The sequence below is a fragment of the Daphnia pulicaria genome, chromosome 4, assembly GCF_021234035.1.
Source record: "Daphnia pulicaria isolate SC F1-1A chromosome 4, SC_F0-13Bv2, whole genome shotgun sequence".
Classification (NCBI taxonomy): Eukaryota; Metazoa; Arthropoda; class Branchiopoda; order Diplostraca; family Daphniidae; genus Daphnia; species Daphnia pulicaria.
The window spans coordinates 14717338-14731939 of record NC_060916.1 but is presented as its reverse complement, the minus strand read 5'-3'; the positions used below and the strand labels follow the sequence as shown (position 1 = coordinate 14731939).

At 35.3% G+C, this 14602-nt stretch overlaps 3 protein-coding genes and 1 pseudogene across 3 annotated transcripts in view; 2 read left to right on the top strand and 2 right to left on the bottom strand.

Moving 5' to 3' along the window:
• Window positions 1-9290: 9290 nt before the first annotated feature.
• On the top strand, window positions 9291-10364 carry LOC124337762 (annotated as a pseudogene).
• Window positions 10365-10543: 179 nt separating this feature from the next.
• LOC124338349 (UPF0389 protein CG9231-like) lies at window positions 10544-11408 on the top strand. Its single transcript, XM_046792495.1, has 3 exons — window positions 10544-10860; window positions 10930-11020; window positions 11088-11408. Exons 1-3 carry the CDS (start codon window positions 10710-10712, stop codon window positions 11293-11295), a joined length of 450 nt encoding a protein of 149 aa, XP_046648451.1. The 5' UTR covers window positions 10544-10709; the 3' UTR covers window positions 11296-11408.
• LOC124338241 (copine-8-like) lies at window positions 10897-13460 on the bottom strand. The gene is made up of 6 exons (XM_046792334.1): window positions 13271-13460; window positions 12514-13198; window positions 12324-12441; window positions 12156-12256; window positions 11806-12087; window positions 10897-11732 (listed from the first exon to the last, which is right to left on the bottom strand). The coding sequence occupies exons 1-6, from the start codon at window positions 13327-13329 to the stop codon at window positions 11427-11429; spliced, it is 1551 nt and encodes a 516-aa protein (XP_046648290.1). The 5' UTR covers window positions 13330-13460; the 3' UTR covers window positions 10897-11426.
• A 932-nt stretch (window positions 13461-14392) lies between these two features.
• Window positions 14393-14602, bottom strand: part of LOC124337761 — a 920-nt gene continuing 710 nt past the window's right edge. Inside the window, exon 4 of the mRNA XM_046791786.1 lies at window positions 14393-14444. Coding sequence (XP_046647742.1) covers window positions 14393-14444 — 52 coding nt within the window. The remainder of the gene's footprint in view (window positions 14445-14602) is intronic.

Here is a 14602-nt window from a genome sequence, read left to right as displayed (position 1 = left end):
AAAATATTTCAGACTAGATTATAGGGTTTTTTTTGTTGTATTTCTTCGACACCAATGCAACCTGTCACATGTAATGAGTTTTCTCTTATAATTATTGTAAAATACAGTATTCTACACTGATTAAACATGAAAAATATCATTAGATGTGAAAGGAAAGGTTTTTACCACGATTTAGAAAAATTTCATGCTAGATGTTTGGGGCGTTTTTTGGTATTTCTTCAACACCAATGCAACCTGTCACATGTAATGAGTTTTCTCTTATAATTATTGTAAAATACAGTATACTACACTGATTAAACATGAAAAATATCATAACATGGGATAGGAAAGGTCTTCACCACGATTTAGAAAAATTTCATGCTAGATGTTTGGGGCGTTTTTTGGTATTTCTTCAACACCAATGCAACCTGTCACATGTAATGAGTTTTCTCTAATAATTATTGTAAAATACAGTATTCTACACTGATTCAACATGAAAATACCATTAGATGTGATAGGAAAGGTCTCACTCACGATTTGAAAATATTTCAGACTAGATTTATAGGGTTTTTTTTGTTGTATTTCTTCGACACCAATGCAACCTGTCACATGTAATGAGTTTTCTCTTATAATTATTGTAAAATACAGTATTCTACACTGATTAAACATGAAAAATATCATTAGATGTGAAAGGAAAGGTTTTTACCACGATTTAGAAAAATTTCATGCTAGATGTTTGGGGCGTTTTTTGGTATTTCTTCAACACCAATGCAACCTGTCACATGTAATGAGTTTTCTCTTATAATTATTGTAAAATACAGTATACTACACTGATTAAACATGAAAAATATCATAACATGGGATAGGAAAGGTCTTCACCACGATTTAGAAAAATTTCATGCTAGATGTTTGGGGCGTTTTTTGGTATTTCTTCAACACCAATGCAACCTGTCACATGTAATGAGTTTTCTCTAATAATTATTGTAAAATACAGTATTCTACACTGATTCAACATGAAAATACCATTAGATGTGATAGGAAAGGTCTCACTCACGATTTGAAAATATTTCAGACTAGATGATAGGGTCTTTTTTTTGTATTTCTTCAACACCAATGCAACCTGTCACATGTAATGAGTTTTTTCTTATAATTATTGTAAAATACAGTATTCTACACTGATTAAACATGAAAAATATCATTACATGTGATAGGAAAGGTTTTCACCACGATTTAGAAAAATTTCATGCTAGATGTTTGGGGCGTTTTTTGGTATTTCTTCAACACCAATGCAACCTGTCACATGTAATGAGTTTTCTGTAATAATTATTGTAAAATACAGTATTCTACACTGATTCAACATGAAAATACCATTAGATGTGATAGGAAAGGTCTCACTCACGATTTGAAAATATTTCAGACTAGATTTATAGGGTTTTTTTTTGTTGTATTTCTTCGACACCAATGCAACCTGTCACATGTAATGAGTTTTCTCTTATAATTATTGTAAAATACAGTATTCTACACTGATTAAACATGAAAAATATCATTAGATGTGAAAGGAAAGGTTTTTACCACGATTTAGAAAAATTTCATGCTAGATGTTTGGGGCGTTTTTTGGTATTTCTTCAACACCAATGCAACCTGTCACATGTAATGAGTTTTCTCTTATAATTATTGTAAAATACAGTATTCTACACTGATTAAACATGAAAAATATCATTACATGTGATAGGAAAGGTTTTCACCACGATTTAGAAAAATTTCATGCTAGATGTTTGGGGCGTTTTTTGGTACTCTTCAACACCAATGCAACCTGTCACATGTAATGAGTTTTCTCTTATAATTATTGTAAAATACAGTATTCTACACTGATTAAACATGAAAATACCATTAGATGTGATAGGAAAGGTCTCACTCACGATTTGAAAATATTTCAGACTAGATGAAAGGGTCTTTTTTTTGTATTTCTTCAACACCAATGCAACCTGTCACATGTAATGAGTTTTCTCTTATAATTATTGTAAAATACAGTATTCCACACTGATTAAACATGAAAAATATCATTACATGTGATAGGAAAGGTTTTCACCACGATTTAGAAAAATTTCATGCTAGATGTTTGGGGCGTTTTTTGGTATTTCTTCAACACCAATGCAACTTGTCACATGTAATGAGTTTTCTCTTGTAATTATTGTAAAATACAGTATACTACACTGATTAAATATGAAAAATATCATTACATGTGATAGGAAAGGTCTTCACCACGATTTAGAAAAATTTCATGCTAGATGTTTTGGGCGTTTTTTGGTATTTCTTCAACACCAATGCAACCTGTCACATGTAATGAGTTTTCTCTAATAATTATTGTAAAATACAGTATTCTACACTGATTCAACATGAAAATACCATTAGATGTGATAGGAAAGGTCTCACTCACGATTTGAAAATATTTCAGACTAGATGATAGGGTCTTTTTTTTGTATTTCTTCAACACCAATGCAACCTGTCACATGTAATGAGTTTTTTCTTATAATTATTGTAAAATACAGTATTCTACACTGATTAAACATGAAAAATATCATTACATGTGATAGGAAAGGTTTTCACCACGATTTAGAAAAATTTCATGCTAGATGTTTGGGGCGTTTTTTGGTATTTCTTCAACACCAATGCAACCTGTCACATGTAATGAGTTTTCTCTTATAATTATTGTAAAATACAGTATTCTACACTGATTCAACATGAAAATACCATTAGATGTGATAGGAAAGGTTTTCACCACGATTTAGAAAAATTTCATGCTAGATGTTTGGGGCGTTTTTTGGTATTTCTTCAACACCAATGCAACCTGTCACATGTAATGAGTTTTCTCTAATAATTATTGTAAAATACAGTATTCTACACTGATTCAACATGAAAATACCATTAGATGTGATAGGAAAGGTCTCACTCACGATTTGAAAATATTTCAGACTAGATGTTAGGGTCTTTTTTTTTGTATTTCTTCAACACCAATGCAACCTGTCACATGTAATGAGTTTTCTCTTATAATTATTGTAAAATACAGTATTCTACACTGATTCAACATGAAAATACCATTAGATGTGATAGGAAAGGTCTCACTCACGATTTGAAAATATTTCAGACTAGATGATAGGGTCTTTTTTTTGTATTTCTTCAACACCAATGCAACCTGTCACATGTAATGAGTTTTCTCTTATAATTATTGTAAAATACAGTATTCTACACTGATTAAACATGAAAAATATCATTACATAAGATAGGAAAGGTTTTCACCACGATTTAGAAAAATTTCATGCTAGATGTTTGGGGCGTTTTTTGGTATTTCTTCAACACCAATGCAACCTGTCACATGTAATGAGTTTTCTCTTATAATTATTGTAAAATACAGTATACTACACTGATTCAACATGAAAATACCATTAGATGTGATAGGAAAGGTCTCACTCACGATTTGAAAATATTTCAGACTAGAAGATAGGGTTTTTTTTGTTGTATTTCTTCAACACCAATGCAACCTGTCACACGTAATGAGTTTTCTCTTATAATTATTGTAAAATACAGTATTCTACACTGATTAAACATGAAAAATATCATTACATGTGATGGGAAAGGTTTTCACCACGATTTAGAAAAATTTCATGCTAGATGTTTGGGGCGTTTTTTGGTATTTCTTCAACACCAATGCAACCTGTCACATGTAATGAGTTTTCTCTTATAATTATTGTAAAATACAGTATACTACACTGATTAAACATGAAAAATATCATAACATGGGATAGGAAAGGTCTTCACCACGATTTAGAAAAATTTCATGCTAGATGTTTGGGGCGTTTTTTGGTATTTCTTCAACACCAATGCAACCTGTCACATGTAATGAGTTTTCTCTAATAATTGTTGTAAAATACAGTATTCTACACTGATTCAACATGAAAATACCATTAGATGTGATAGGAAAGGTCTCACTCACGATTTGAAAATATTTCAGACTAGATGATAGGGTCTTTTTTTTGTATTTCTTCAACACCAATGCAACCTGTCACATGTAATGAGTTTTCTCTTATAATTATTGTAAAATACAGTATTCTACACTGATTAAACATGAAAAATATCATTAAATGTGATAGGAAAGGTTTTCACCACGATTTAGAAAAATTTCATGCTAGATGTTTGGGGCGTTTTTTGGTATTTCTTCAACACCAATGCAACCTGTCACATGTAATGAGTTTTCTCTTATAATTATTGTAAAATACAGTATTCTACACTGATTCAACATGAAAATACCATTAGATGTGATAGGAAAGGTCTCACTCACGATTTGAAAATATTTCAGACTAGATTATAGGGTTTTTTTTGTTGTATTTCTTCAACACCAATGCAACCTGTCACATGTAATGAGTTTTCTCTTATAATTATTGTAAAATACAGTATTCTACACTGATTCAACATGAAAATACCATTAGATGTGATAGGAAAGGTCTCACTCACGATTTGAAAATATTTCAGACTAGATGACAGGGTCTTTTTTTTGTATTTCTTCAACACCACTGCAACCTGTCACATGTAATAAGTTTTCTCTTATAATTATTATAAAACAGAGTATTCTACACTGATTCAACATGAAAAATACCATTACATATGATAGGAAAGGTCTCCAACCCGATTTGGAAATATTTCATGCTAGATGATAGGGTCTTTTTTTTGTATTTCTTCAACACCAATGCAACCTGTCACATGTAATGAGTTTTCTCTTATAATTATTGTAAAATACAGTATTCTACACTGATTAAACATGAAAAATATCATTACATGTGATAGGAAAGGTTTTCACCACGATTTAGAAAAATTTCATGCTAGATGTTTGGGGTGTTTTTTGGTATTTCTTCAACACCAATGCAACCTGTCACATGTAATGAGTTTTCTCTTATAATTATTGTAAAATACAGTATTCTACACTGATTCAACATGAAAATACCATTAGATGTGATAGGAAAGGTCTCACTCACGATTTGAAAATATTTCAGACTAGATTATAGGGTTTTTTTTGTTGTATTTCTTCAACACAAATGCAACCTGTCACATGTAATGAGTTTTCTCTTATAATTATTGTAAAATACAGTATTCTACACTGATTCAACATGAAAATACCATTAGATGTGATAGGAAAGGTCTCACTCACGATTTGAAAATATTTCAGACTAGATGATAGGGTCTTTTTTTTGTATTTCTTCAACACCAATGCAACCTGTCACATGTAATGAGTTTTTTCTTATAATTATTGTAAAATACAGTATTCTACACTGATTAAACATGAAAAATATCATTACATGTGATAGGAAAGGTTTTCACCACGATTTAGAAAAATTTCATGCTAGATGTTTGGGGCGTTTTTTGGTATTTCTTCAACACCAATGCAACCTGTCACATGTAATGAGTTTTCTCTTATAATTATTGTAAAATACAGTATTCTACACTGATTCAACATGAAAATACCATTAGATGTGATAGGAAAGGTCTCACTCACGATTTGAAAATATTTCAAACTAGATGATGGGGGTTTTTTTGTTGTATTTCTTCAACACCAATGCAACCTGTCACATGTAATGAGTTTTCTCTTATAATTATTGTAAAATACAGTATTCTACACTGATTAAACATGAAAAATATCATTACATGTGATGGGAAAGGTTTTCACCACGATTTAGAAAAATTTCATGCTAGATGTTTGGGGCGTTTTTTGGTATTTCTTCAACACCAATGCAACCTGTCACATGTAATGAGTTTTCTCTTATAATTATTGTAAAATACAGTATACTACACTGATTAAACATGAAAAATATCATAACATGGGATAGGAAAGGTCTTCACCACGATTTAGAAAAATTTCATGCTAGATGTTTGTGGCGTTTTTTGGTATTTCTTCAACACCAATGCAACCTGTAACATGTAATGAGTTTTCTCTTATAATTATTGTAAAAAAGAGTATTTTACACTGATTCAACATGAAAAATACAATTAGATGTGATAGGAAAGGTCTCCATCACGATTTGGAAATATTTCAGGCTAGATGTTAGGGTCTTTTTTTTGTATTTCTTCAACACCAATGCAACCTGTCACATGTAATGAGTTTTCTCTTATAATTATTGTAAAATACAGTATTCTACACTGATTAAACATGAAAAATATCATTACATGTGATGGGAAAGGTTTTCACCACGATTTAGAAAAATTTCATGCTAGATGTTTGGGGCGTTTTTTGGTATTTCTTCAACACCAATGCAACCTGTAACATGTAATGAGTTTTCTCTTATAATTATTGTAAAATACAGTATTCTACACTGATTCAACATGAAAATACCATTAGATGTGATAGGAAAGGTCTCACTCACGATTTGAAAATATTTCAGACTAGATGATAGGGTCTTTTTTTGGTATTTCTTCAACACCATTGCAACCTGTCACATGTAATGAGTTTTCTCTTATAATTATTGTAAAATACAGTATTCTACACTGATTAAACATGAAAAATATCATTACATGTGATAGGAAAGGTTTTCACCACGATTTAGAAAAATTTCATGCTAGATGTTTGGGGCGTTTTTTGGTATTTCTTCAACACCAATGCAACCTGTCACATGTAATGAGTTTTCTCTTATAATTATTGTAAAATACAGTATTCTACACTGATTCAACATGAAAATACCATTAGATGTGATAGGAAAGGTCTCACTCACGATTTGAAAATATTTCAGACTAGAAGATAGGGTTTTTTTTGTTGTATTTCTTCAACACCAATGCAACCTGTCACACGTAATGAGTTTTCTCTTATAATTATTGTAAAATACAGTATTCTACACTGATTAAACATGAAAAATATCATTACATGTGATGGGAAAGGTTTTCACCACGATTTAGAAAAATTTCATGCTAGATGTTTGGGGCGTTTTTTGGTATTTCTTCAACACCAATGCAACCTGTAACATGTAATGAGTTTTCTCTTATAATTATTGTAAAACAGAGTATTCTACACTGATTCTACATGAAAAATACCATTAGATGGGATAGGAAAGGTCTCCATCACGATTTGGAAATATTTCAGGCTAGATGTTAGGGTCTTTTTTCTTCAACACCAATGCAACCTGTCATATGTAATGAATTTTCTCTTTTAATAATTTTAAAACAGAGTATTCTACACTGATTCAACATGAAAAATATCATTACATGTGATAGGAAAGGTCTTCACCACGATTTAGAAAAGTCGAGGTTAGCGTGGGTCATTAAACAGAAGGGGGGAATGACTTGTATCGAGGTCAGCGAGAGAGCAATAAACAAACGAGGGGAATGAACTATTTTGCCGATAAGCAGAACGCTGACAGCCAATCCTTACAATACGTAGAGGGGCCAATATTCCATTACCCCATAGGATTTCAAAAGTTGTTCATGTTTGAAAATCTACTTTCATCATTTTTTGTTGACATTTTCGTGTTACGATTTCAATACTTTCGGAGTGTTCCGTGGTGGAAATCCGCGTTACCCAAACGAAAATTCAACTTTAAAACCTTCAAGGGAGTGTCCATAATAAGTAGAGGGGAAAATATTCCATTCCCTCATAGGATTTCAATAGTTATTCATAATTGAAAATCTACTTTCATCATTTTTTGTTGACATTTTCGTGATACTATTTCAAAATTTTCATAGTGTACCATGTTGGAAATCCGCGTTACCCAAACGAAAATTAAACTTTAAAACCTTCCAGGGAGTGTCCATAATAAGTAGAGGGGCAAATATTCCATTATCCCGTAGGATTTCAAAAGTTATATATAATTGAAAATCTACTTTCATCATTTTTTGTTGCCATTTTCTTGTTACGATTTCAAGATTTTCATAGTGTGCCATGGTTGAAATTCGCGTTACCCAAACGAAAATTCAACTTTAAAACCTTCAAGGAAGTGTCCATAATACGTAGAGGGGCCAATATTCCATTACCCCATAGGATTTCAAAAGTTGTTCATGTTTGAAAATCTACTTTCATTATTTTTTGTTGACATTTTCGTGTTACGATTTCAATACTTTCGGAGTGTGCCAGGGTCGAAATCCGCGTTACCCAAACGAAAATTCAACTTTAAAACCTTCAAGGGAGTGTCCATAATACGTAGAGGGGCCAATATTTCATTATACCATAGGATTTAAAAAATTATTCATAATTTAAAATCTACTTTCATCATTTTTTGTACGATTTCAAGGTTTACGTAGTGTGCCATGGTCGAAATCCGTGTTACCCAAACGAAAATTAAACTTTAAAACCTTCAAGGGAGTGTCCATAATACGTAGAGGGGCCAATATTCCATTACCCTATAGGATTTCAAAAGTTATTCATAATTTAAAATCTACTTTCATCATTTTTTGTACGATTTCAAGATTTTCATAGTGTGCTATGGTCAAAATCCGCGTTACCCAAACGAAAATTCAACTTTAAAACCTTCAAGGGAGTGTCCATAATAAGCAGAGGGGCAAATATTCCATTACCCTATAGGATTTCAAAAGTTATTCATAATTGAAAGTCTACTTTCATCATTTTTTGTTGACATTTTCGTGTTACGATTTCAAGATTTTCATAGTGTTCCGTGGTGGAAATCCGCGTTACCCAAACGAAAATTCAACTTTAAAACCTTCAAGGGAGTGTCCATAATAAGTAGAGGGGCAAATATTCCATTCCCTCATAGGATTTCAAAAGTTATTCATGTTTGAAAATCTACTTTCATCATTTTTTGTTGACATTTTCGTGTTACTATTTCAAGATTTTCATAGTGTGCCATGTTGGAAATCCGCGTTACTCAAACGAAAATTCAACTTTATTAAAACCTTCAAGGGAGTGTCCATAATAAGTAGAGGGGCAAATATTCCATTACCCTGTAGGATTTCAAAAGTTATTCGTAATTGAAAATCTACTTTCATCATTTTTTTTTGCAAGTTTCGTGTTACGATTTCAAGATTTTCATAGTGTTCCATTGTGGAAATCCGCGTTACCCAAACGAAAATTAAACTTTAAAACCTTCAAAGGAGTGTCCATAATAAGTAGAGGGGCCAATATGCCATTACCCCATAGGATTTCAAAAGTTATTTATAATTGAAAATCTACTTTCATCATTTTTTGTTGACATTTTCGTGTTACGATTTCAATACTTTCGGAGTGTGCCACGGTCGAAATCCGCGTTACCCAAACGAAAATTCAACTTTAAAACCTTCAGGGTACTGTCCATAATACGTAGAGGGGCCAATATTCCATTAAGATGTTCAGCAAGTTCGCCAATGTGCCCCAAAACGAGCTGTTGAGCAACGGCAACTTTTTGGCCCAGGCCTACACCATTTTGGCCGGTTTGAATGACGCCATCCAGTCCCTGTCCAGCCAGGAGCTGATGGCTGGCCAACTCAACGCTCTCGGAGCTGCCCACATCATCCCCGTGGCGCTACTCCCATCATGTTTGAGGTTTTTTTTTTATATTTTATTCAAATCAGATCATTATTTAAAATTTGAATTAAAATTGTAATAGCAATTCGGTACCATCCTGGAGGAAGTCCTGGCCGAAGAACTGGGCAGCATCTTCAACGCTGAGGCCAAACAAGCCTGGAAGAACGGACTCGCCGCTTTGGTCACTGGCATTTCCAAGACCCTCAAGTAATTCTGAATTCCATCATTTAAAATACTGACGACAATTTTTTATTTAAACGTAGGAACCAAGCGTCGGAACCAAGAAGATTTGGCTGATCCCCAGACTAAATTGTCTGCCCATCAAATCCGTGATGTCCAGAGGAGCTGGGAGAACATCAGAAGCGGCCGCAACACCCTGGTCTCTTCCATCATGATCAATTGAGATCCTCTATTTAATTCACTCAGCGTATATTCTGTGTTAAATTATATAACTATTCTTTGATAATCAAAAAGGCTCTTCAAAGAGACTCCCCGCATCCAGAAATACTTTGCCAAGTTCGGCAAAGTCGCCGTTGATTCTTTGACCGGCGATGTCGAGTTCAATAAACAAGTCGCCCTGGTCGCCGACCGCCTGGACACGATCGTCATGGACGACAAACTCCAACTGTTGGGCAACGTCAACTACCTGCGCTACACTCACGCCGCCCGTAGCATACCCCGCAGCGCTTGGGAGGTGAGATAAGCTACCGATGTGTATTTATTTGCAATTTATTTGCAGCAGCCAAATTAATTCTGGGCATTTTCTTAATTTCAGGACTTTGGCCGCCTTCTGATGGACTCTTTGGGTGCCAGCGGTGTCTCCTCTGACGATTTGGCCTCCTGGAAGGGTACTTTGGCCGTCCTCATCAACGGAATCTCCCCCAAGAATTATTAATTCCGGACATTTCAAAAGGGATCCGCATTTTAAAGCAATAACACGAAAATGACGACCTTTTCATGCCCGATTTATTTGTTAAGTTTTAAATATTTTTTAAAACACAGTTTAATTTCAGTATACAATCGGAATGGGTTCAAGTTTACATATGTATAGCTTTATCGCAATCTCTTTTTTAGCCAATCAGATCGCTACAAACTTGCAAGTCATTTTCTTTACTTTTGTTTTGTTTTGGAAAACGAAAATATCGTCTGCTTGTATTGCACCACACAAAGGCTACGTGCGAAAAGAATTTGAAGGATATTCATTTACCACTGAATTGCTGAAGGTTAAACATTAAACATCATGAGTCTCTTGATTTTTAATAAAATGTGGAAGCCTCAAGTGTTTCGTAACGTGAATAAAATCACCAAACGAGGTTTGGCCGAAACGAAACCTGAAGGTGGTATCAAGATTCAGCCCGAAACACCGTATGTGTCACCTAATTCAACACTAGGCCAGTTCATACTACAGTTTATAGAAAATGTTTCACTTGATTAACTGAGTCTATTTATTTTTTACACAGGAGATGTTCACAGGGTTAATGGTGTGGAGAGGTATTTCCTTGTTTGGACAAAAAAGTTTAAGTCTGTGAAAGATGTTCCTGGCTACGTTTCGTAAGTACAAGTTACAAAATGTTTGGCAGAATGATAAGAGCGTGTAACGAAACATACAATTATTTAGGAGAGACATGATGGAGAAGTCAAGGAATATAATGAGGATTAGAATTAATCTATCAATCATCTGTGTTTGCTTGATCGGGGCTCTACTTGCAGCCAAAAGTGGGAAGAAAGCAGTTGAAAGAGGAGAAACTCTCACTAAGAATAACCAACAGTGGCATCAACAATACAATGATTCTCAAAATAGCAAGTCATCCAAGGCAGAAAATTGAAATCGAAGTTTTCATTCATTATTGTAACATTGTACCACTTTCCGTCTACAATCTATCATTGTATAAACAATTAGACAATAAAAGATAGGAAATATAAAAAGTTATTAACTAAGGCCTTGGCTTTAATTTCTTTAGTTGAGATTGGATAATATCCCCTTATTCTTTGGTAAAATGCCCTTCATTTTCATGTACGCCACTAATTGCTCAGGAATATCTGCCAGTAAATGCTTGGCCAAATGGAAACCACCCGCCACATCGTCATATTTATCTAAAAATTCGTTAAACTGGGCGTATTGCAAAATATCTCTCGCAGTTTTGTGGCCGTTGTGGCTGAGTTTTTTCGTGTCCTCTTCCAGACGAGTCAACGAAGCAAATGTCGTCGGCCCGATCCCAACAACCAATACCGACATGGGCAGTTCGGAAGCTTCGATAATCGCCTGATTCAACACAAACCAAAAAATTACAAATTTTAAAGTTAAAATTTCATGTCAAACAAATGCCGGTTTATACCTTAGTTGTCTGGCTGACGTCTGCAATTTCCCTGCAAGTCAAAACGACCAACAGAAAATAGTCTTCGCAATTGAGCCCACGCCATTCCAATCGTTTCTTGGCTGAGCGGGCGACGTGCTCAATCGGCGGACTAAGGCATCCCGTCTGGCCCAGCTGAATCGAATGCAGGCAAGATCGGTAAGCGTTCACGACGCCGTCAATACCGCGGACGTGCAATTCGTGTGAAACTGGAGCCGAGCGCGCTCCGAAATTGAGCAAGGAAAACATTTCACCGGTATAATCCTATAGACAATTCAATCGAAAAATGTTAATAACTTGATGACGCACGAAAAAACAAAGTGTTGCTTCACCTGAATGACGTCTCCGATGGCCCTCATTGCCAGCTCGTATTGCGTAGGATCGCGCCCCATGTGATGTAAACTGGACGGAAGATGAGGATCGCCGTTCGAATCTGTTTTCCAACAATAATCTTGTAATTAAGACGAGTCCAATTACTTGGCCAATGGGAAATCTGATACCAGTGAAATCAATGGCAAAAGTGCAGTGCAGTTTGGTCCCGCTAGAAATGTAATCGAGGAAGGAATGTACGCGTTTCGTCTTACTCTCGGTTAACTGTATCACGGCTTTACTTGAAGACTGTGGACAAAATGAGAAAAACATTTAATTAAAAGAAAATCGGAAAACAAATTAATTTCAATCAAATTTTACGCTTTTTTTCAGCGGGAAAGAGGACGGAGCGTCCAGCAACTGTCGGGCATGGATTTCAGTTTCTCCAAGTAACTGATGATGCCCATCTTTGCAGTAATGGTAACACTGCAGGGTGAGTTGCCTGTAGTCTCCGCGGTTGTTTCGCAAAAGGCGGAAAGGTACACAAATGCTTGGCCAAACTGGATTCTTGGTGTTGGACAGAAGCGTCGTCCGTTGGATGAGTGTCTTCTTCGAACTGAGAATGTCCAAAAAGGGATCGGGAAGCGAAAACGCCAGCCCGCTCCTGCGAAGGTGGCTAGCTGAGAAACAGAGCTCCAACTCCTCGCGGTTGTGGCTGACATCGGTGACGGTGATTATGAGCTGGCCGCGCTTGACGCCGTTGAGCATTATGTCGGCAGAGTAGGCTTGAACTGTAACAATGTCGGCCAAAGTGCACTGTACTTTACCCACATAGGTATGCTTGCTTAGTGAATGGCTGCAGCTGTCTGTGTCAAACATCTGAAACTTGAGTTTCTGCTCCTCCTCGAAGCAGTAGTGGATTTTGATCTTGTTGTGGAACTCGGGGTTGAATACATCCCTCTGGGTCTCTGTTCGAGCATACTCCTGCCAGCCACGCCCAAAGGGGTGGTTGAACACTACACACAGGGGATCGGGTTTGGGAGAAGCATCACTCTCGAGCAAGATTCTGGTGGGAAACAAATTTTATATGAAACTCGTGAGGTTTAAAAATGAAAGTGTGAATGCAAAGACACCATACCTTGCAGATATCGAGAGTTCTACTTCAATGGATGAGATAGGGGAATGATGCGATGTCATACCGAAAGTGAAACGCACTTAGTTATTCGTCAGTGCGTCTTGTACTGCATAATGGGATGAAATGCTCGTGTACGTAAGCTGGGGAGAGTGCAATACAGACGTATAGGTGGTTGAATTGTAAAAATCAGACCTGTTTGATTTGAAAAACAACTTGAGCTGAATAAATCAATTCTATATCGTGTACAAAGAATAATGTTAATAAAAGGGGTGAATAAAACCGACGTGATTGATCTAATTAGATTAAAGAGATGCTGAAAGGAAGAGAGAAGAAAAAAAGAAACAACATTGAAAGCGAAAGCAAGCAGACGACGTGATCGATACACGTTGGAGGAACAAGTACAAAATTCAGTTGATAGGCGGCGTCTATCGGTGAAAATTGAAGTTAAATATTTTAAAAATAATCGTTGATCGACAATTAATCGCAAGAGATTTCGTGAGTGCTGAACAACGCGAATAACGCCAGACTATTGAAATGACCGGAGTTGGTATCCTGGCTTTTATTCAATTTTTGTACAGTATGTGGACATTTAAAAACTGTCGTAAATCCGGCCGAAGTTGAATCGGTTATTATCAGTGTGATGTCATTTGTCACCTAGACAACTCCAGGCATTAAGTGTTTAAGTTAACAGTGTACAATATATCTTATGTTTATCCATTATGATTGTGAAACGGTGAAACAATCAATTTAATCCGCGACTGAACGAAATAAACAAAGCCCTTAAACCGACTTCCGTGCAGACACTACGTCGTAAAAGTAAATCTTCAAGGTGAAAAACAATCAACTTGAAATGTTTAGACTTTGAGTTCACAGATCTTAATTGATTTGAAACGTTGAAGGCTTATCATGATTTATTAAACTATTAGTCGTATCTTTTTTACAACGTAATAGCCCACCTAGCTGCCTACACGTACACCAAATTTGTCCTTGTCGTATAAAAATAAACAAAATTGTGATCTGAATGTAAATTTTATCCCCCAGCAACATCATTTTTTCAAATACAAAGAATGCGAATACACAACTGGGAATGGCAATTGTAAATAAAGAAAACAGGGGCGAAATGAATTATTGATCACTGAATTGTTGGCGGATCAAAGCAGCTTTTTTGACTTGTCGACTATATTGCGGAAGACAAGAGATGATGTAAAAGGCTAAACTAGCGAAAGACTCGGTTGAGCAAGATGTTTTTCTGACAGCGTCAAAACACGATAAGAACACGCCATTTTCGCCGAACGCGCTCAGAATTTCGAGCGTCAAACCTGCGAATCCATCTCG